Source organism: Cryptomeria japonica, chromosome 4 (genome assembly GCF_030272615.1).
Source record: "Cryptomeria japonica chromosome 4, Sugi_1.0, whole genome shotgun sequence".
Classification (NCBI taxonomy): domain Eukaryota; kingdom Viridiplantae; phylum Streptophyta; class Pinopsida; order Cupressales; family Cupressaceae; genus Cryptomeria; species Cryptomeria japonica.
In genome coordinates, this window is record NC_081408.1 from 255,118,475 (window position 1) to 255,143,231 (window position 24,757).

A 24,757-nucleotide genomic window follows, 5' to 3' on the forward strand; every position below is an offset into this window, starting at 1 on the left:
GAACATGCAATGATTAATATAGACACAATATAATTTAATTTGTACAACACATTCAATAGAATGAGAGTTGTGGATTCAAACAAATAAATTCAGTAAGAAATGAAAGCATCTAACCTACAAATAGAAGTATTCTTCACTGGATTTCATTTGAGATAAAATTTAACATTTCACACTGACAACACATGAGAATTATAAGAAAATAAACCAGCTGAAAATACAAAAAACCTAAAATCACCTCAGAAAGCTCTTAAAGTGATCTGACCCAATCTTGAATTTAGGAGGTTTGTGTGCCGACAAGTCTCGTTGAAAGAAATTTTAGTGAGGCGATTTCCAAGCATATACACATGGTACTAAATGATAAACTTATGTCATCAATCATCAACTTAAAATAAAGGCTTTTTGGTATCCATTCATATGCTTAAATGGCACCTCTAAAATCCACTATGTGGGAAATGTAGAATTAAACATAACAGATATTACTCTAATTATGGGTTTTTTGTGGTTCGTTAACGTTTTCTTGATATTATTGTTTGCAATTCCAATGGAGGATTTGGATATCCACCTATTTATTTTCAAATTCTTTGTAATCTATTAATAGTCAATAGTCTTTGTTGATCATATGTTCATGTTTAGCCTCTGATGACTAATTGTATACTTTGAAAGATGCAATTTTCGAATAGCAATTTATTTCAATATAATTTATACGCTTCAACTTTTTTAATAAGAATTGAACGCATCTTGTATAGTTATCATATTTACAGATGGCATTTGATTTGATTTCTTTTCTTAATGGATTTTGTGAAAGTGTGAATGGCTAGTGCTAACTATATATTGTTTGCGATTAATAGTTGTTTGTAGTGGACCTTCGAGATAAAATGTCAAAATTTTCCTTATATGGAGTGGTTACTTTTCTTGGTCGTACTATTGATAGCAGCAATAGTATTTTCCTTCTGAAGATTGAAGACTCCACTGGGTCTATAATCATAAAGCTGAACTTCAACAAGGAATGGTAAGATTAAACACTTATGTTAAAGTATAATTTCTAAATTTTGGCTGTGATTAATCCAAATATGGTGAACTTATAGATGTTTCTATGTTTTTTAATGGCAGCTAAAAATAACTCATGTTTTATAACTAAAATAAGTTCAAGATTGAATTTAAATTTGTAAGAGTTTTTATTGTTCTAGAGTAAAATATCTTCCATACTACTGATCGATTTTCTCCGATTCTGATATGCAAAACGGTCCATGTTATATATTTCTGCATTGTATTCAGTGTTATATGCATTGGCATTTCATACATCTAATTGTCCAGTAGCCAATGAAAAGTGTTTAAATGCTAAATTAATAGAAAACAAATCAAATTTGGATGTGGAAGAACTAGAGATAGGGGATGAAGTACCATTACCATCATTAAAATATGTTTGAAGTTTTCAGAGCTCTATGTCAAAGTTAAATGTCTGTATATCAACTTTAAAAAAACTCTCATCTTTGAAAAGGAATATACACTAATTATTTTGTTATGTTTTTTTGCAGTCAACCTTCAAATACAGAGCAGTCTATTCTATTCTACCTTAATGTTGGGCTGGGGTCGATAAAGGAATATACACTAATTATATTCTTCTAGGTTAGGAAACCATTGAAATGTATATAATTAATAATATAAATCTTCTAAGAAAGACAATCATGCATAATTTCTTTATACTTAGGGTTAGGAACATTAACTTAAGCATAGTTTTTGTCCAATTCCTTGTTGAAACTCAACCATAAGAAAGTGGGAGTAAGGAGGAACAATAAGGTGTCCAAGAGACCCTCTACCCTAGGCCCGAGAGTGGAGTGAGAGCCAAAACCCCCTTGGCCTCATGGGACCATCGGTCAACTACCATGAGGTGGTCTACCTAGTGAGGTATCCAATCACCGTTCCCCTTCATCACTTCCATCATTAACCTTCTCTTGTGGTTAGAATTCCCTTAATTCAATAATCAACCATGATAGTGTTCCAAAAGATACAATAGGGTGTCCGGAACGTGCTTCCCCTCTAAGTCCAGAGCGATGGACTTTGTCTACACCTCCTTGGCCTCATGGGACCATCGGACAACTACCATAAGGTGGCATACCTAGAGGAGGACCTCATCACCATTCTCCCTCCTTGTACTTCCTTATATTACTATCATGGCAGTTTGCTCAATATATATAATTGTCCATCATTGACTGTTCCTTATGCCGGATATAATAAGAAATACATATATCATTCATAATTATGTAATTATAAATAAATTCTTATTGTATTGTTTATTAACAAGAATGATACACCTAATATAATTGATCACAAGGTATTGTATAATCTTAATAGACATTCGATCTGCAATTATAGTCTATTATGCTATAAAGTCATGAATAGGGAAGATCATACCAGATCTGCATTAACTGATGATATGGTTGTAATGCTGGCTGGTCCTTTATATTTCTAATTTCTCACAGTTCGCCTAATGGAGCAATTTGTTGTATATATATGTCTTGGTGTTCCGCTGTTCTTGATCCCTTCAGTTAGCTGATTACTGAATGTGAAGACCCCAAGTCCTCTCTGACGGTGCTACTCAAATTCTCGGATGTAAACTACTGAAGTTTTGTTTTGTTTTTTCTTAATTTTGTACCTTTTTTGTGTTTTTGATATAAAAAGCAATGCGAATAAAAACATAGGAATACTCAAAACTGAAAACTAAATCGATACAAAAAGTAGATACTGCAGAAACCATATATTTTCATTATTCATTTTTCTTTAAAGTCTTTACACACACATGCATACCTGATAAAAGATGAACACATCACTTCTGTACTTCTGCTGGTAATAAGCAGCCTCAAAATGATTTGATTCTCCCAAAATCAGATGTGAATTTCTTTGAAATTGATGCCAAAGCCTTCCTAAAGGTCCAATGCCTTCTCTCAAATTTTCTTGGAATTTATTGCATCTTCTTTGATGAAAATTGCCCTCCCAACATTAGCAACTTCCTTGCTGCAGTAATGGCTGCCAAAAAGCAGGTCGTACAGCCTTAAAATATGTGCCAATAATCACCAAAACACAGTCTTAAGATCCTCCTTATGCCAGACCCTTAAATCTGATTGAAAACTCTGAAATTCTTCCTCCAATCTGCACAAAATTGACTCCTGGATGAAGCCAACTGTAGAGCAACTTCAGATGATAATCTCACACCTTCAGATTGCTGCTGCAATGAAGAAGCTACGCCTTCCAATGCCAAAAAGCTTTGGAATTTCAGAAACCCCAGTCTTTGTTCTCTAGCGCTCAAGAAATTGTGAAAAGAAGTTTGTCAAAATGCTCAATAATGAAATCGATTCCCTCTTGGCAGCTTGTATACTTCTTTCATGAAGTCGGCCCTCTCCCAAAAAGCCATTAAGAATTAAATTGCTTGAATTCATCTTTATTTGCACTTGGTAAATATTAAAAATAATGCCTAGGAGTTGGTGCCCAAGACATTAATTATAATTGGCCCCCTTTTAATGATGAACTGACCCTCAAGTCATAAAGTGTAAATATAACATTTCATAATATAACATTAAAGTATTAATTATTATTAAAGTTACCTTTAATAATAATTAAAAGTTATAACTTAGGCCAAACTCCTTATTTTATCAAACCAATTAAATTCCAGGATCAATCATGCCAACCACAATGCATTCAGGTGCCCTGCTAAAAATAATAACTCTGGACTAAATGACTAAGTATGAGAAACTGAACCAAACGAAGGCCAAACCTGAACCAACTGAATTCCCGAGCAATAATTAACTGAACACTGACATGGTATCTGCCTCAAAGGACCCTCTATCCAGTCTCACTAGCCTACAAGGCTCAACTGATAGGCTAATCTTGCTGAAAGCTTATGTCTAACTAGGAGGGGACATCACACTGAAGATGCTTCTCCTTTATCTTAAGGTTGTTATTTATATTTCTCCTATGATTCAATAATCTCTGCTGTGTATGCTTCTTCCTTTCTTTTCCATAATCTCCATGGATACAACCAAGAACAAGGATGTTACTGCCTGTAACTTAATAAGAGTTCTGATCTGATCTGATCGATGGTGCTGTTATTAGAGGCTTTTGATTCCTTTCTTTTATGTCTCTCAATGTGAGGGAGAGGTCACACCTCTTCATATGTATGCCCTTTGGCAAGAAACACACCCTTTCACCATTAGCACCCTTTGAAAGAGTGCAACTCTTCATTATTTCTGCCCTTTGAAAGGGACGCCACTTTTCACAATCAGATCTGCACTTCTGATTCCCCCAAATTATCCCCCCTTAAATAAGGTTCTCTTCTCCATTTTATATCTCATGTTTGAGGGAGTCACAACTTTTCATTTTGTCTTTTGACCATTCATTAACTTAATTAAATTTATTCTTTTATAATTTAAATTTAAGTAAAAATATTTTATTTTTACTATTATTATTTATTATTAAATTCTATTTCAAAGTCGGGACATTATGGTCCGCCCGACCCTAGATAACTCATGTTTTATAACTAAAATAAGTTCAAGATTGAATTTAAATTTCTAAGAGTTTTTATTATTCAATCTTTACTAGAGTAAAATATCTTTCATAATATTGATCTATTTTCATAATTTGCGCCTTAGAATTTGTGCCAGAGTTCTCCTCCAGGGTTTCAGATTTTTTGTGCAGTTGCTTCTATTCTGATATTTGAATCAGATTCTTTTGTCTCATGCTTTCACTAGGTTGACCTCGTTCAACCTCCATTTTTGTGATGACATCTTTGACCAACATCATGTTGGAACACAGTCAAAAGTTCAACAACTACCACAACACTTGGAAACAGTGCATGTTCACGATATCTGAATATCGTTGCCTTGATTAGATTGATTTAGGCCAGACATCGTCTTACATGTCCCAGGGTTTTCATTATTTTTTCGTGAAATTTTTTTGTCGGTTTTCTGATTTTTTTCCACAAAAAATTATGGGAGGGTTTTCATGATTTTTTCCTCAAAAATTGTTCGCTAGGTTTATAATTTTCCCTTAAAAATTATCTCATCTGTAATCCGCGATATTTGCATAAGATTTTAGTTATCTGGGTTTTACCGTTTTTTTCCACAAAAACGATGATTTGTAACCTCAGATTTCTTGGTTTTTTGATTTTCTCCTCAAAATCGTAAATTCTCTTTTCAAGGGTTCCCATTTCAGGGTTTGACAGTTTTTTCCTCAAAATCGTGCTTTGTTGCAGTCAGTTTGGGTCGCACCTGCTAGGGCGAACATCTGCAACCGTGGTATCTTGCAGTCAGTTTTGGAGTTGGTACTCTTCTGCAAAAGGGTTTGCTGATTTTTTCCTCAAAATCATTGTTTCAAGCTTCAGTAATTCGTGTGTGCTAGATCTCTAATTCGCGTGTGAAGGCTACATTAGCTTGGATGGCTTTTGGTATTCTTGGTCATTAACACTTTTCAGATCCAGGGAGGGTCTCCACCACAACAGATTGTTCTTTTCATTTGTGATCAAAAGACCTGCAGTGTCTTCTGTAGGGTAGTTAGTAGATAGAATGACCATTAAGGGAGGGTATTAGAATATTTAATTATATTTTAGTCACCTATATTTAGTTCCTTGTTTAATGGTCATTTAGCTTTTTAGTTAATTAGCTTTTAAGCTTTTTTTAGCATTTAGCTTTTTCTTTTTAGTTAATTAGCTTTTAAGCTTAATTTAGCTTTTAGCTCTTTAATCTTTTACTTTAACGTTATGTTCTAATTATAGAACATCGTCTTGTAACCTCTATATATACGTGTGTATATCGTTCAATGTAATCATCCGATTATTGAATCATTCGTTCAATTTATGTGTGTATAATTTAATTGCTACATTTAGGTTATATTCATTGATTAGGAAAAAATATGATGATCAAGGACGGGGCATGACAAATGAAGTGCCATTACCATCATTAAAATCTGTTTGAAGTTTTCAGAGCTTTATGTCAAAGTTAAATGTCTGTATTTCAACTTTAAAAAAGCTCTCATCTTTGAAAAGGAATATACACTACTTATTTTGTTATGTTTTTTGGCAGTCAACCTTTTTTTACATCTTTGGTTTTCATTCTTCAACTCACAGTTTTAAAACTCGTAGGACCTGCCAAGACTCGTGAGTCCATTGGCGGGTTGAGTCAACTTGCCAAGGACTCGTGAGCCGAGTCCTAGCGAGTCCTTCCCATGGACTAAGGACTCTCTAGTTTTTTGAGTGGACTCGCATGAGTCTTTCACTCGGACTCACGAGTCTTTCATTTGGACTCGCGCCATTCACTGAACACGCCCAGCCACGATTTTAAGTGTTTTATTTGTACTTTTTTCACTCATTTGGCATTGTTGCTTGCTGAAAACAGGTTTGTAGGGTTTGAAGGAGGAGAGGAAACAAGATTAAAACAGCCTCATTCTCTTCATCAAAATATATATATGAAATATAACATTTAAGTATAAGAAAGGAAAAATTTCATGTATATATTGGCAGGATGTTTGAGAGTGGTTTAAGATCTCTAGGAGTTATAATGCAAATTCTAGGTTTTAGAAGATCCTGACCAATTGAAAATATTATAGTGTAGGTGTTTAAATCTATGCTCTCCCAAGTTTCAAGGATGGGGATGGTAGGGTATGGCAAGACGTGTTTCTGGTATGGGGGTATTTTTGGGCCATTTTTAAGGGGACGACAAGGGATTGGTATATAAAAAAAGAAATTTAAAAAAATATATAGAAATATCAAATATTCGTATCATAATATTGATAAAGCATTCATCATAGACACTATAGAAGCTTAATACATAACATTAGACTTGATTTATGATTTCACATGTGAATTGACTAACAAATCAACAAGATTCAAATGTTTTCATTGGCAGTGTGCATATATATTATATAAGAATTATAACAAAATGCCCAAAGGCTCCAAGTTTCAACTATAAAATGACGAAAAACACAGAAAATATATGGCTGTCCTTAATCAGCAGATGCAATTGGTAGGTCTGTATCAAAATTGGAGCTCGGGTTTCAGTAACTACTAGTATAAGGGTCTGTCTCAAGCAATGGGTACCCCAAGTTTCCATGTCCCCGAGTCCTCAAAATTTTTCGAGGATGAGAAAGGGGGTACAAGGGTGGGGACATGTCCATGGGGAGCATTGGTTTAAATACATGGTTGTAGGGTTTAAGATTGATTTTCTCCATCTGTTCTAATTCTTGTTACCTTTTTTTTCTTGCTTCACTCTATTGCTTGATGTTGCAATTGAGTGCCTCAACCTTGATGCATCTCTACCTCATCTCATACCCCATGCAACAAATTGCACCATTAACAATTATCGATCTGCTCTTTCAGGAATCAACTAAAGGTTGAACAAACTGAAGTATTACATAATTGTTAGGGAAGAACTTAGAGGTTTAGTCAAATATCATGCTCAATTGATAGTTTTCAAGTCAAGTCTCCCCATGAAAAAAGGAAAATGATAGCCATCTTTAAAAGGAAGCCCCACTTGTTGGTAATTGTCCAGCATATCCCCTCGGGATTCGTGACATGGCTTAACAGCCTCCTGTGAGATCCTTAATTGGGGTGGTATCGGTTTCCTGAACAGATGCATCTTTTGGGAGAAACAGCGAGCTCAACTCCCTATAAGTGGTATCAAAGCAGGGTCATAGGTTCGAATCTCCTCGGGTAATGCTAAGGGGTAGATTGTTGGTAAGTGTGCAGCATATCACCTTAGGATTCGTGACATGGCTTAATGGCCTCTTGTGAGATCCTTAACTAGGATGGTATTGGTTTCTTGAACATATGCATCTTTTGGGAGAAACGGCCAGCTCAACTCCCTATACCACTAATATCTTTCTCAATTGATGAAGTGGAATACAAAACTTTGGCTGCTCAAAGAAAGACAATCACCTCACATTGATAGGTTCCTTTCTTGGGCCAAAGCAAATTGAGGATCTAGTTTTAGAAGTATTCAAAACCTTTAAATTCGGTAAAAAGATTCATTGTGGCTTGCTAGGGTTTTAATTTGCACCTTTTTTTGCAACACAAGGTGGAACAATAGTAAGAAAAACTTTTCTTCGAATTATAAAGGGAACCTTGCTTTTGATAGAGTGACGGAAATGATATGTTTTATTATACTGAAATTTATAAAATACTTAAACTTGGAGGGATTGTATGAGAGATTCAAACTTAAACTAAAATCCTACCATTTTGTTCTTAAGCTAGGGCACAAGGCGATTCAACACGTCTGCACTAGATGATATTTATGTTGTCTATCTAATGTAGAAAACACCTACAATATGTAATGAATGCTTGCTCTTTACATCTAAACATAGAGATAGACAAAGTTAAGTATAATGTTATTAAGTGAATTAAATACAAAGAGTTGCATATGAAGTTGCAAAACTTACTCTAATAAAGACTACAATACAAAGATCTCAATAATTATTAAATTATACTCAATTCACAACACAATTAAACATGAACATCAAAGGACACTTTGAATAACAATCTCAACACCAATTTGCATAAACTTACTCTTTGAAAACCATAGCCATAAACTTACTAATTGAAAACTAAGTGCAAATGAAACTTATTTATAATGTTTACAAAACTTTGCATGTTAAGTAAATAAAAAGCTAACTAGAACTTCCAAACTAAGAATAGTTTGCTTGCATAGAAAGCAAGTTCAAAATACAATTTTGTCCTATTGGTGCCAATATGATACTCAATGTTTGTATTACTTGTTGTTTACTTTTGTAATCAAATCTATCATTATTTGTGTTTCAAGATTAGTGATGATCTTCCTAGTTAGTTTGCAAAAGCTTGTATGCTCTTGGTCAAATATTTTGGCTAATTACTCTCGTAGGGTAATCCGAGTTCTACTCTTCCAAGGAGAAGATTGATGAGGTTTCTAATTAATGATGTCTACGACAGTGAAAGGCAACTATGAAATGGTGAATGTTATGAAGGTTTCAAAGAGGTCGATGAACTCCTTTTAGAGTTCCTTTGTTTGGTAGACTTAAGTGTATCCCATCTCTACATCAAAAAGTTGCAAAAGATAGACCATGTGTGCATCTAAGGTGGCTTTGCCACATGATTTCTCTGCTAGTGCACAATTTTGATGGAAAAACTAATCGCAGTATCCACCTTTGGGCAGTAAATGGTAAAATATCCACTAAAAATCAGCAAGCATACAAGGTACACTTTTGGGTTGGCATTGCCACAAGGAAGTTCTGCCTAAGGTAGGTGAAAAGTGGGGAACTTGTTGGTGATTAGCATCCAAGGAAGAGATTGAGAAATTAAAGCACACACTTTAATGGCTTCAACTAAGTAAAAGTCCTTGAAAAAATGTGGCAAATTGACCTAAAAAATGCATGTAGGTTTTGGAAGTGGCAATTGGCTTTTAAAATTGTGCATATGCATAAAAGTGGCAAAATGGTTTTGAAAATGTGTTAGCTGGTTAAGGGGAAAATAAGGGCAAGGTGAAGCACATTTTTTGGATGCCAAAGCCACCCAAAAGTTTTGCCAAACAGTCAATTAAGTGGCAAGAGGACAAGTGAAAGGTGACTAAGGTAAGGAGGAGGAAACAGACATAAAAGTGAGGTGCACTTCTAGCTAGCAATTGCCAAACAAAATTCCACCAACTAGAGGAAAAGAACTTAAAAGAAACTGCACTTTTTTTTATTGCAAAACCATCCAAATTTTTCGCCAACATAAGTCAAAAGGTGGCAACAACTTAAGTGATCACCAAACTAAAATGGATTGAAAAGGGACCTAGGCACACTTTTTCATCAACAAAAGCCACTTGAAACTCTGCTAAAAGGTTAAAAAGTGGTGGTAACTAAAGTGATCTCTACGAAGGGTTAAAACAACAAATATGGGGCACACTTTTTGAGTGGTGTTGTCACTAAATTTCTTCTCCTAAATGATGGAAAATTGATAATTGAAGCACGCCTAGCAAGTGAAAGGTTTACAAAAAATTATAAGGCACACTTTTCATTGGTTTCACTATCTAAAAGTTAATCAAAGTGCACTTTTTTAGAGGAAGATGCCAAGCAAATAGTCTTCATGTCAACATCTAGAGTGGCTATTTCTAGGTGGTAGATTTAAACCTATTTTAGGCCTTTATATATTTTCCAAGTTATTGGTCGTGGGATTGATGGGAACACAATTATAGTGATGGGGAAGGGGGGGCGTGAATCAATATAATGCAACTCTTACCAATTCAAAACTTTTATTAATCATAATAACATCATTAACTCAACATCAATAATCACACACATGAGAAGAACACAATAACACACGATAATTACATGGAAACCCATACGGGAGAAAACCACGACAAAATAATTTTTTTATTAATCTTCTTTTTACAAATTTTGTAGGTGCCAACCCCTCATTCAATTTGTGAGAACCAACCCACTAGAAGTACCAACTCCCACTTTTAAACTAGTGGCACCAACCCCTCATTTAATTTGTGAGCATCAACCCATTGGAAGCACCAACTCCCACTTTTGAATTTGTAGGACTCAAAATTTCAATGCTTTTTTGGTTTATGACATGCTCCAAGAATATACATGAAATATAACATTTAAGTCCCCATCTTTGTTTTCAAGTCAGTCTCATTCTCTTTATCAAAATATACACTTGAAATATAACATTTAAGTATAAGAAATATATTGGCAGGATGTTTGAGAGTGGTTTCATATCTCTAGGAGTTATAATGCAAATTCTAGGTTTTAGAAGATCTTATAAATTTTTAGACAGTCAAATTTCAGTATTCAGCAGGCAACTATTAGCATTCTCTTGCTCTCTATCTCACTCATTTTATCTGCTTTGAACTCTAGACCTATCTCTCTTCCTATCACTCTTCCTCTATCCCCTCTCTCTACCTCTCTTTGTCTCTCTCTCTCCTCTCTCCCCCAAGATCTAGACCCATCTCTCTACCTCTCACTCTCACCCTCAAACCCTCGTGAGGGGTTGTGCCCTCAACCTCGTTTTGGTGTTGCCCCCAAACCCCCACCAAACTATAAGTCTAAGCAAGTAATAGGCCAATGATGAATCATGATCATAAAAATCTACATAATACATATCCCTTGTTTCAATTCTCTGCATATTCATAGTTAAAACAATATTATGGCTGCTACATCATCTAGGATCTATCTTAGACGCCTTTGTTGGAAGGATGCAGGCTCCTTCGAGCTATAGACTTTAGTTATTGTTTTGATATTTTTCTGGAACTTTTTGTTAAATTTTAGTGATCAGATTAGATGTAGATAATTCAAACACAAATGCACAGAATTTACCCTGGGAAAACCTTCCTCTTGAAGGTGAAAAACCCAGCAATAAAATATGTCTCTATTATTTCAAATATGACAAGTATCTTTACAAAGAATTGCTTCACTTTGAAGCAGTAGAATGATATGGATTCACCCTAGACTGCTGGATGCAATCTGAACTGCTGATGAATATCTATCTTGATCGATCTGACTTCTATATCAATAGTTGCCTTGAAGATGAAAGCACACTGCTAAAGAATGATGTCAATCTGCTGGAGAAGAACACGCACTGCTGAAGGATGTCAATATGCTAATGGAGGAATAGGATCTGCTGAATGTTTGATGCATGTGAAAGGAGGATGACGAACTATATATATATACCCACTCAAGTGTGCATCAATCAACACGATTATCCCAATAGTCGGCTTCTTATAAACCATCACATCTCTTTATTAGAAATCGGTTATAATATAATTAATACATCTTCCAATGTGGTGGAACATATATTAGTTATGTTTAGTTAACAAATCGATTCAAAATATGAAAGTTGGCAATGTATAAAAGTCGAACAAGTTAAATGTGTAAGGTCGGTAGGCCAATTACACATTTGCATTTGCTATGTCGGCCCTGAAGGAGTCCGACCATAGCTATCAACATTAACACCAAGAAGTATATTACTAGTTTCTTATTCATTATATCAAGATAAGACAATAATAAAATAACAATACCAAAAATTTAAAGTAATAGTCATACCTTCAATATGAAGAGCCTCATTGATAAAACTTGTACACCTTCAATGCAAAGGGTTAGCATCATATCATAAAATAAAGACTTGCAAGCATCTATGGAGTAAGCTATTGATCATCCCAAGAAGAATCCAAGGATATACATTCTCTCATAGTTGAAAAACTCAGACTCGCCAAAACTCGGCAATAACTCGGTAACTTTATCGAACATTTGAAAATATATATTTTTTTAAATATTACTCAAAAACACACATTTACACCAAATTTGTAGAAAATATACTGATTTCCATGATATATAAATCAAAGTTTGAGTTAAATACATAGCATAAACCAAAAAACAAGTGCAACATATGAATTAGAGTTCAGTACATATCAATGTATCATAGTGACATAGACCACAAAACAATTACAACCTTTGAAATTCTGATTACATATCAAGTTTAAGTTTTGGTATCAATGGAAATGAGAAATCATAAATTGCGCCTACGACTAAAGCTCAAAACAAATTGTTGTCGCTGGGGGGTTGGTGCTGAAGTAGTGGCAACATCCTCAATAGGTGCCTCTGTTGCATGATCAACCTCACGCTCCTCCTCACGTACTGCCACTTCCGCATCCCATTCCTCTCCTACCCTCTCCAACTCACTTAGCTGCTCATCAGTAAGGAATGGATCCAAATCATTATCAACATCATTAGGAGCAGCAACCCATTTTGCTGAATATGGATCAATGTCATCCAAGTCAAGTGCCTCATGTGAATCTTGCCCTTGCACCTTCTTCTCATGCAATCAAAGGTTGTACTGCACATAGACAAGATCATTCAAGCATTGTTGAGTCAACCTATTGCACTTTTTTGTGTGGATGGCCTCAAAAACACTCTAGTTGCACTCACAACCAGAAGCACTACAAGTTTGTGATAATATGCAGATGGCAAGCTTTTGAAGATTAGGCGCTGTGGCACCATAATCTTCCCACCACAAATCTACAAGGATAAAAAATGTCATTTATAACTTGTAAAGATTTTAATAATCTTAAAGAGAGAAATAAATGGTAAAATAAAATTAAACGTATGTTTTTTTCCTTGTTGTAGGGTGTCTCTCCTACGTTTCCAATCAGGTGAAGAAAACAATGGCCCTGTGGCCTTCTTATAGCTCTGCAACTCATCAAGTATCAAGTCTCGAAGGTTCTCATCATCAACTAATCTCCGAATGCATGTGTCAAGGTCAACTTTAGCCTCTGCATCTACTCTTAAACTCGGGGAGTAGAAAAACTTGGGATTCAAGTAGTAGGCAGCAGCATGAATATGTTGGTGGTTCCACCTCCGATCAATTATGCACCATATGGGTTCATACTTGGTCTTGTTTGACCCATACAAGTGTTGAATCTCCTCTTTTGCCTTATCCATGGCCTCATATAGATACCCCATGGAGTTATGATCCCCATCCACTATTCGTAGCACCCTCACCAACGGTTCCGACACCTACATATAAAAAATTTAACAAAATCAGCAGATTGTAATATTAGAAAATTAAATAATAAATCGTCAATTAAAGTTTCAAAACTTACATTGATGATCTCCTCCACCACCTTGGTTAAATTAGAATAAAAAATGGCAACCACAACTTTCAGTCCTTCAGGCTTCCTAGCATAAGGACTCCCCAACCATCTTTCACTCATGAACATCCACTTCAGGTTGGGCAATGCAACTAGTATGCTCTGCAAGGTGAAGAAATTGGTAGCAAAGCGTGTGACCCCCGATCGCACAAGATCCTTACTCTCAGTGTGCTCTCTCATAAGATTGAGGACCCATGTGTGATTGTAGATGTATTTGGTGATATTCCTTCCATCTTCAACCACTTTCTTCACCTAGCTTAGTTTCCCTATGTCCTCAAGGAGCAAGTCAAGACAATGGGCAGCACAAGGGATCCAAAATAATGTCAGATGCCTAGCCATTAGAAGTTTGTCGGCGGCCACATATGCAGCTGCATTATCAGTCACAACCTGGACGACATTCCGCACTCCCACATCCATCACCACCTCATCCAACATGTTGCACAAGGTCTCTGCATTCTTCACTTCATTGGAGGCATCAATTGATTTTAAAAATACTAACTGTCCCCCTGAAGCAAGTAGAAAGTTGATGAGTGTCCTATTCTTACCATTCGTCCATCCATCAAAAAGAATGGTGCAGCCATTCTTTTCCTAGTTACTCCTTTACTCTCCCACTAATGCGTGAATGTTTTGGACCTCATCCTGCAATAACGGCCCACTCATCTCATAGCGACTTGGGGACTTGAACTCCTTACCTGCCACAGTCAATGCGGTGACCAAATGGTCCCAATATGGACTAGAAACAACATTGAACGGAATATTGTTGTAGATCCAAAATCTAGCACACGCCACCTTTGCCTGTTGGTGAGCCTCTTTATTCCATGTAGTGCCCTGCAATCCAGGTTGTGCACTAGGAGTGTTACGTGGAACAAAGTAGCTTTCCATCTGGCTGCCCACACTTCCCGTTCCTCGTATCCGTGACCCAAGGGAAGAACTAGATGCCCCCACATTTGTATGTGACCCTACAGAACTCAAATCTGCCCTTGAGGCTGCCATTGCCTTTGATATTCTCTTTTTTGTTGCCTTCCTTTGATCATATGCATCAAGCGTTGCTATTTCATCTCACGTAGCCTCTTCAGGACATTTAGTACATGGTCTGACATCTCGCCATTCAATCTTTGCAAGGTGATATGTGAGCTGATTAATGCCACCTTTCATAAGCTTAGTGCAATGGATACAAATGACCTCTCCTCATTTGTTGCCTGGTATCGCATGTTTCCAACAAGGGTCTCCCTTTCTGCCACTAGATCCACCATTTCCGCCTGTAGAAGCCATTTGCTTTTAGCAAAGTAGGAAGGGAACCTAGCAAGCTGCAAAACAAGGAGCCAACATTTAGGAAAAAAAAATCCAATTTCCTACATTCCTAGCTATATTACAATTGTCAATATAACACTGTTATTAATAATAGACTAATATTGAATAACGGTGTTAACTGTTAATAACAATTTAATATATTAACTAATTTAACTTATTAACATTGTAATAACTTAATATATTAAAAACTTAAACACTATTATTTTTTAATAATAGTGTTAGAAACTTATTAAGACTATTATTTAAAAATAACAGTATAAAATAAAAGTCTTAAAATCTTAAAAACGCGGTGTTAAATTAATTAACTATAGAAAAATGCAACAGTTAAGATTCTTTAGAACATTGTTAAGAAGTTTAAATTTTAATCATAGACTGTAACAATTTCTAGACAACATAACAGCTAAATAACAACAAAACACAAATGGTCTTTTATAACGAACAACATTTTAAAATGGACACAACATAAATAATACCAGCTACTACTTTCAGTAGTTTTATCCCCTTTCAGATCCATAAGATAAACCATAAAAAATTATATATTACAAACTAACAGACAACAGTACTAAAAAATGCAGTGTAATAAATAATTTAATGAGAGAAAGAAAACCTTGTTCGAATCCAAATCCTACCCTATTGCGTGAATATTTGCTCCAATCGTGCCCTACCCGGACAGAATCGGCGGATTTTTGTGTCGCCGTCATGGCGGATTCGTTCGAACCAGTCGTCACACAAAAATGGCATGCGAAATAGGTTTTTCGTTTTTTGGCTTTTGCAACTTATATCTTTTTTTTTTGTTTTTTACCACCAAGTTTTTGGACAGGTAAACGCGATTTTCAGCGAGTTAAACGCGAAAAAAGCGTTGCAATAATTTTTTAAACTTGGTGCCGAGTTTTCCTGCGAGTGCCTCACGCCTGATTAGGGCTTGCGAGTTTTGCAGAAACTCGTCGAGTTTTACATCCTTGCATTCTCTATCATGCTAAGCACAATGACCTCAAAATATCCCGTATACCTGATCACAATCTTAGGTCGACATCTATGAACTCCCATGATATCATAGCAGGGTCATGATTTGATATTCCAAGAAGGTCCAATATCATCATGAAGATAGGGAATCAAGTTCATCCTCAAGAACAACGATCATATAAAGAATAGATTGAATAGCCGAGATAGAAGACATCATTGGCATGAAGGTAAGATTAATCATCACCAAATACGATACCACTATCATTGATAATAATCACAGTTGCAAGATAGATACCGTAAGCCAGCACTTAATCAGTGTATGAAGATTACATTAATAGAGGAAGACATGTTCATTCATGAGTATCGACCTTTGAAGTAAGGCAGCCTCAGTTCAAAGATAAACATCGATCTGATTCATCAAGGAATCATTATTACATAAGGTGATTCAATGATGCATAACTAAAACTAGTGATGCATATAACTGTTGAGACAAGCAAAATTAGTATATCAATCAACTAACCATAATGAAAGGAGGCGGTTTACATTTCCAGTTCATGATGAGACACAACCAATGAACCTATCCATTTGGACAGCAATGTATAAATATTATGTCAATTCTTGCATTAGAGGCATCGTGGAGTTTTGTATCTTTATTTATCTTTCAGTTTGGATTGCTCTCAGTGAGCAAATGCCGTAGGCACATTATCATTGCAATTAATATCCTGCATATCAGAAACAACACCTTCAACCATTGTTGCAAGCATACATCTCCCAATCAGAAACAGCAACATATCACTATAAGTGATATCAGGTTTTTCAGAATTGCATAAGTGTATTGACATATCAGACATGAAAAGTATTATTGATTGCATGATTTGAAAGATTAGAAGCAGACGCAACATTTGATATCAGCATTATCAGTGGAGGAGGTTCATTGTATAATTCACATCGTTATATCAGGAAAACCCATATCCTTATATATATATATATATATATATATATATATATATATAACTTTGCATGATTCCTAAGATCGTATTAGAGACAGCATTGCTTTGTTATCCAATCTTTTATCCTTCATCAAACTAGATGAAAGGGTAATCGTCCCATAATCCCTAATTATCCTAAAACGGGACATAACACAAGAGCCATTAGATAAGTTCACATCCTTATGCTCCTTAATGCATGGTTTGTTTCATCAAACAATAGAGCTCTATTTGTGGAGAAACCTTCTTGACAAGCCATGTGTGCTCCTGAGATCTACCTGTTGTGTTGTGCACACACTCCCCATCTCTGATAGGGACCCCCATTCTTTTTTTGCCTTGCTAGTGTGAGAGAGAGTTGAAACTCATAGGGTTCATAAGATGAAACAAGTTTGTAGATAAGAATGCCTTGCTATGGTTGTTTGGTAGATAGAGGGGTTGTACTGAATTAGCTCTAGAGCACCCAATCTCCCATGACTCATGTAGAGGAACCCAACAACACGCCTCCCCGAATCTAAGGGGAGAGGTAAGAATCAGTCCTTAAAATTGGTCATATGCAAAGAAATACAAGTGCATGAAGAGGGAATCAAGAATTCTATTTCAAGCCAATAATGAAAGACTCTGAATGTGATAAAGATTTTGATTTCATGGAAGAGTACACTTTATTCCTAAAGTGCTCCCAAATGCCTAAGAAAACACCGAAATTCATCCTAAACCTCTTCAAGCTCGGCTTTAGCAAGTAGAAAGTCAGATTATGTCTTTTCAAATCCCCTTGAAAATGCCTTAGAAAAAGGCCGAAGTTCATCTAATCCTCTCATACTTTGGTGTTTGCCAATGAAAAAGTAACAAACCTTATGTCCAATATACCTTCAGATGCCAAAGCTCAGGCTGAAGTTCACCAAAACTTGAGCAACGTTTGGTGTTTGCAAAACTTTTGGCATTCCAAGGTCAAGGTTTAGGCCGAAATTCACCCATGACCTTCCAAACATTTGGTGTTAGGAAGGAATTAAGGAGTAGATCCTTTTTCCCAAAGTGTTTCCAAGGCCGAACTTTAGGCTGAATTCTTGATTAACCTCCTTTAAACTTCGGTGTTTTTGTAAAAGGTTGAATAAGCCTTGTCCAATGATCCTTCCAAGGTGAAAGAAAAGGCCAAACTTTCTCATTTTATGCCAAATTTCGGTGACGTTACAGAGAATCTGGTTTGGCTTTTTCCTAATGCTCTTCCTTATGCCAAGTTTAATCCTTGGCTCTCCCCGGATCACTTTGCCAAGGCTAAAAGACCCTCTTGGACATGATTGCAAAGTAGTGTCCAAATGTGGCATCACAAAGGGGTTAATCAATTTGAGCTCCTTAAAGGAATGAGTAAAAAGAATGAGTGGTGACATAGGAAGGAATGTGATAATAGTGAAGGAATGACTAAATGAAACAATGCTTGATCCTTGAATTTAGGTGTCCATTCAGGATGGAGGACTCAACAGAGGCCATGTGGGAGATACCTAGGACAACGGGAGGCTTTGCAACACCAATTTGGAGTCCATGGCATTTTCTAAATATGCCAAAAAGATCACCGTGATAAAGAGGAAGAATTCCATGTTAGCACCCTGAAGATGTCAATGAACCAATGTTCCACAGGCATTGGGGATGGGGGGAAGGGTTTCAGGGACGGGGGGACAAAGGGCCTAAGTTTGGGGACAGTGGGGTGGTGGTGAGGGGATGGCGTTGGGGGGGTGGTAGGGTGGTGGTGCTGATATAGTTATACATATACTTATAGTACTTGAAAAACTAGTTTTGAAAAGATGTATAACAATATAACATTATAATAAAACATTTCAAACGAAACTATACGAAATTAGTAAAATTATAACATAGCAAAATTTAAAATACTAAATCTAAATACGAAGATTTCTTGAATGCTGATTGCTAAATAAAATTTGACAAATGATATTGTCAAATTGGAGATTTCTATTATATCAAAAATATGAATATCTGATGTCATATGAAGTATCACAAAGTTTATAAAGATGATTACATGATTCATCATTACAATGAGTAGCAAATACAGATACTAATAGCAATAGCATTACAAATGCCAAAATGTCAAAACTCAAAATGTAGTGAAGGGAGGCTTCTAATCATCTGCAAACTCCTAATCACTGGAACTGCTGGACTCCACAAGGTCAAGATCCCTCAAGCTCACACCAACCAGCCCTACATCTGAAGTGGTAGGATCATCCTCATCAATCTGTGTTGACTCCTCTGGCTCTAATTCCTATCGTGCCGCTGGACTTTCCTTGTACACAAGTGTCTTGCAATCCATGAGACACAAAGCACTGTGTACAGCCACAAGTTTCTCTGCTCTCTTAGAGGTAAGTTTGTTCCTCTTAAGAGAGTGGATGAAGCTATATGTAGACCAGTTCCTCTCAGCAGCTGAAGAACTGGAAACCTGGGATAGCAGACGGATAGCTAGAGTGGTGGTCAAAGATTTCGGACCATGACAATTCCACCACAAGTGGGTCCTCCTATGCCATAGTTTCTATATCCATCTTTGCCACATCTAAATAGCCTCTAAGAGTGGCAAATCTTCCCCACTTAGTGTGAATTATGCCAGTATTTCTAGAATCATACATCTTCTCTATGCACCTAAAGAAACCTGCCTTCACCTCATCATCCTGAATCGGTGTCACTCTACCCAGTCTAGCCTTGTACCACTTAGGATTCAAGGCAAAGGCAGCTATATGCAAAGGAGTGTTCAACTTGTCCCATTTGCGCTGAATGATTGGTCGGATGTGTTAATTGTAGAATGCTAGAGAGGGGTCCTTCACTTGTGCAACAACCCTCATCTGGTCAAACATAGAGTCAATGCACTCATACACCTCTCCAAGGTTAGGTGCATCCCCATCACCATATCTGATGACTTGGAATACTGGAGAAATGATGGAGACAATGTATTTCGCATCAATCCAAAACACATCACTCTTCATTCTCTCCTTCACCTTTCTCCCTTGCTCTGTCTTGGCCTCAGCCCACCTATTCCACTCTTTAGTCATAACCATGAGTTGCAATGCCTCTTGCAACTCAATCATTTTCTCCAAGAGAATGAAATAGGATGCATATCTGGTCTCAACCGGTTTCAAGAACTCCTTCGCAAAAGTCTTGAAGAGTGCGTGTGAAGTGTGGTGGTTGCAGGTAAACATTTGCACATCTCTCGCATCATTGACCACTCCTCTAATCTAGTCAATCTTCCCCATGTCCTTGAGTCCATTGTTCATGGCATGCACACAACATGGGGTCCACCAAATATGTCTATAGGCTGCCTCAATGAGTTTCCCTGCTTCTCTACACGCATGGGCTGCATTTGCCACTACTTGGACCACATTTTGTGGCCCAACCTCCTCAATAGCCTCCCTGAGGACCTGAAACTGAAAATCAGCATCTTTGTGATGCCTTGTGCAATCAACTTCTTTAAGTATGGTCCCTCTGCACATGTGACCATGATGTTGATGAGTGGATGATGGCTAATGCTGGTCCACCCATCCATAACTATGTTGCACCCAGATGCCACCCGACATGCCTTTATCTTCTCCATCAAAATATTGATCTTGGAATAGCTCTTATCCAAGATCGAGGTCCTCAATTCCGTCTCACCTGGTGGCACATATGATTGTCCTCCCTTCGCTACCATAGACATCTTCTCCCTATAATAAGGAGACTGTGCAACATGAAATGGGATTCCATTGGCAAAGAAGACCCTGCCAATGGTCTCATCTATCTCATCTCTCAGCTGCACATTAAACATATCAGCTATGGGGTTACTCTACGATGTCTGCAACTTGCATTTCCTTGTCCCCCTAGCCTCTCGTGATTGTGGCAAGGCACTAGAAGTGGAAGTGGATGAAGGTCTAAACATCATTCCTCTCGGCTGCAATGCATGAGGAGAAGTATGTTGCACTTGCTGGCTGTGATGAAAGGCTGCCCTAGCAGACAAAGTAGTAGGGACTTAAGCATGTGTGTCATCTGGAACGCCCCAAAGCTTGTTCATCTCAATTTTGTACTCTATATTTTTAGTTTCCTTCAAAAACTTACAATGATCCACACCTTTTCCTCTTCAAAAAAGTAAGTGTGCATTTACTCTAGTGATGCTACCAAACTATTCAACCCCACAAATGTTGCACTTCCACTTCCTTGTTCCCCCACCTATACGTGATGTTCCTTCTACTCTTGAAGCAAACTTTCTTAGAAGTGATCTAGGATCATAAGCACCCCTAGCAAACTGTGCCAACAACTTTGAAGGGCAACCTTTACTAGTTGGTGCACTCGCCATGGAACTAGATTGAGCTCTAGGATCAGCCCCATGGTCACCCCCCTCACTCTCAGGTTCAAATTCTGAATCATGTTCACAATGAGAATGGATTTCCATCTCATCCTCACTCATGTCATGGGAGCTCATTGTGATAGTAACATTGCATTTCACAAAATAAAAATAAATTCAGCCTAGTTTAACAAATTGAAATATCAATTTTGAAAACAAAATTTACAATTTATAATTTTAAAAATAATAAAAGTTGATGTTGAATTTTGAGGGCAAAATGATGAATGATGAATGATTCATTCATCATTTTGCCGTCAAGATTCAACATCAAATCTGATTTTGAGATGAACAAATAAAAAAAACATGTTTAAACAAACAAAGAAATGAAAATCAGAAAAACAAAACAAGAAAATCTAAAAAACCCTACCTTGTGCTTGAAAAGTCTCTCCAAAATGTTGTCGAATGCTCTTCCTCCTCTTCTTCTTGCTCCTTCTCACTCCTCTCACACTTGCACTCACTCTTTTCACTCCTTCAATCACACTTCTCCAAGTTTTTCGTCTTCAGCTTGCTGAAAAAAAAATCAAGACTTTGAAAATGTGAATGATTTCAACAAATATGGTGGTTTTGTGTTTCTTTTGGGGGAAGGGGTGGGGCCCACGTCATATTAGGGTTACCCCCAACCCCCAAAAATAACACTTTTTTTTAAAATTTAATTTTTGCATTGCTTTTGACGTGTGGGCGACGGGAGACGTCTAGACATCTCCCTGCGCCTCGAGAAACACCTAGGCGTCTCCCAAGGAGACTTGGGGACATCTCCACGTCTCCTTGGGAGATGCAGAGATGTTTCCCCATCTTCGGCGAAGCAACGGTGGTGGTGACGGAATGGTGAGAGACGTCACATCCCCATTTCCTTGCCTCGGAAACGTCCGCGTCTTTGAAACACGGCCCAAAAGGGGGGGGAAATGTGTTTCCGTGGAACGCTGCAATGAATAGAGCCAAAGACAAAGTAAGAGGGGTTGGATGAGCAGAGACCACTACCACCACCAGGAAGGCAACACGATGAAAGCAAGGGCAAAGAATTGAAGGAAGGATCACAGAGAAGTGTGTTGTAGGGCCAACTGGAGCTGTTTCCAAAATTCTGGAAGGTAGTGGCAAACACAGAGTGCTAGAAGGGCATTTGGAAATAAAGAATGAATAGCTAAGTTTGAGCTGGAAAGTGGTCTATTGTAATAACAATTATTTATTTTTAAAATGACTACTTTTGGCCCTATTTAATGCAATTCAAAAGGGGGCCAAAAGTCAGTTATTCTCACAACTACCAAATTTACCTTTTTGTGTCTTGAGCCTCGTGAACTTTTGTCGTCTAGTGGGGTTGATTGAAAAATAGTTGAAAGTAGCTAAAAAGGTGGAGTTGTTGAACTATTAATCGAAATTGTCAAGGTTTCTAGAAGGCAAATTTGAGCCATTGGATGAATTGAATCCTGGCCACTGATTTAGAATGTAAAATCTATAAAAGGCCAGTGTCTCTCTCATTGTAAGTGGTTAGAATTTCGAGGTTAGATAGTTAGAGTTTTAGCAAGTTAGAGGTAGCAGTAGTTAGAAGTAGAAGTAGAATAGAGTATGATTGTTGGACAAAAATTGTTGTAATAGAAGTTGGAGCAGATGAATAAAGCATTGAAGCATGGTGTTTTGCCATTTGCCCTAATCTGTTTGCATGGTTTCTTTTCATCAAGTTAATTAAAGTTCAATGATCTTAATGGTGAAGTGTGAGGGTATTTGATTTGATTTCAGGTTCATACCATTGGAGGCTTGTTGATTGTAGGTATTTGTGCATGGTTAGTCTGAGCCTTTTGTTGCTCTTAGGTCAACCGTGAGTGTTTGTTTTGGATTGCACCAAAATTGGGTATCCAAATGAATGTTCATGGTCTGAAAATCTTTTACTTCCCTTTGGAGCTTGCACTATTCCTATGGAATTGTGAGTTTGTCTTTGGCTGAGTAGGAGTTAGTTTTAGTTGAAATCTGTCTATCTGTAGCACCAACCATTGATATCATTGTCCCTAGGATCCCTAAACCCTATTCCTTTGCTATTTGTTTCCCCAATTTGAGAAGTAAAGCATTACCAGATTACCATACTAGATGCAAGCCAACTTGTCAAATGCATAAGTCCCCTTGTGTTTACCAGCAAAACACATTGACACTGAGTTATCCTAAGCAATTCAAGACCTGACAATTGGAACCTTGAGGTTATCTCCTATGATCAATTCGAATAGCATTAGAGATTATTGTTGTGCTCTACCCGCATTCCCCATCTCTAACAAGGACCCTCGTTGTTCTTAACTTGCTATCTTTGTGTGTGTGTGTGTGTGTGTGAGAGAGAGAGAGAGAGAGAGAGAGAGAGTAATATCCCCACTTTGAAATAGAATTTAATAATAAATGATAATAATAAAATTAAAATATAAAATGATATAATTAAATATGATTAATAAAAAATTAATTAAGTTAATGAAAAGTCAAAAGACATGAAAGGAAAAGTTGTGACTCCCTCAACAATGATATATAAAAGGGAGAAGAAAACCTCGTTTGAGGGGGGAGATAATTTGGTGATGAGAAGTGCAGATTTGATTTAAATAATAAGTGCAGATCTGATTATGAAAGGTTGTGTCCCTTTCAAATGGTAGAAATAATGAAGAGTTACACTCTTTCAAAGGGTGTTAATGGTGAAAGGGTATGTCTCTTGCCAAAGGGCATACATGATGAAGAGGTGTGACCTCTCCCTCAAATTGAGAGATATAAAGGGAAGGAATCAAAAGCATCTAGTGACATCACCATTGATAAGATCAGATCAGAATTGTTATCAAGTTACAAGAAGTAACATTTGTGTTCTTTATGGTATGCCTCCCAATGTGCAGGCGACATCTACAGTGCGAACTCCAACCACAGGCTACAATCTGCGTACAGGTAAGAGGGGTTAAGAAGTCTTAAGGTATATATGTGTGCGGACGTGTGTGCCACACACACACATATGCATTTTTATGAATACATATATCTCTAATGATTACTTATATGAATGTAGCAATAAAGATAGTAATCTATGTAGAATATGTATGTATATTTAGGATCATTAGAAAGATTAAAGAATATGTAAATGAAGATGTAAATTATGGAATGGAAAACAGTAATGAATTATAAAATGTAATATTAATGTGATTATATGATGAAGGCTATAGGGAAGAAATTCCCTTAGCCTAATGGAGGGATTATGATAATCCCTGGAGGGCAGTATATACTGAATATCTATATGCATATATATGGCTTGGTTGACTAAGTTCATCCAAGAAGAGACGAATCTGGCCGGTCCCCTCAGAGGACTTGGATGATGGGATGCATCATCCAAGGCAAGGAATTGACATAGGGTCTTCCTTGGATGGCTTGGGTGTAAGAGGTTACACCCAAGATAGGAATCGAATTAACCTTCGATTTCCTGGAGGGCTTGGATGTAGGAAATTACATTCAAGACAGGAGTCGAATTAACCTTCGATTTC

The 24,757-nt window shown here is 37.0% G+C and overlaps 1 protein-coding gene across 3 annotated transcripts in view; it reads left to right on the top strand.

Moving 5' to 3' along the window:
- Positions 1-24,757, top strand: part of LOC131065551 (uncharacterized) — a 247,724-nt gene that overhangs the window by 213,653 nt on the left and 9,314 nt on the right. For all 3 annotated transcript variants that reach the window (XM_058000092.2, XM_058000090.2, XM_058000091.2), the window contains exon 9: positions 849-1,009. In XM_058000092.2, the coding sequence (XP_057856075.2) occupies positions 849-1,009 (161 nt within the window). The remainder of the gene's footprint in view (positions 1-848; positions 1,010-24,757) is intronic.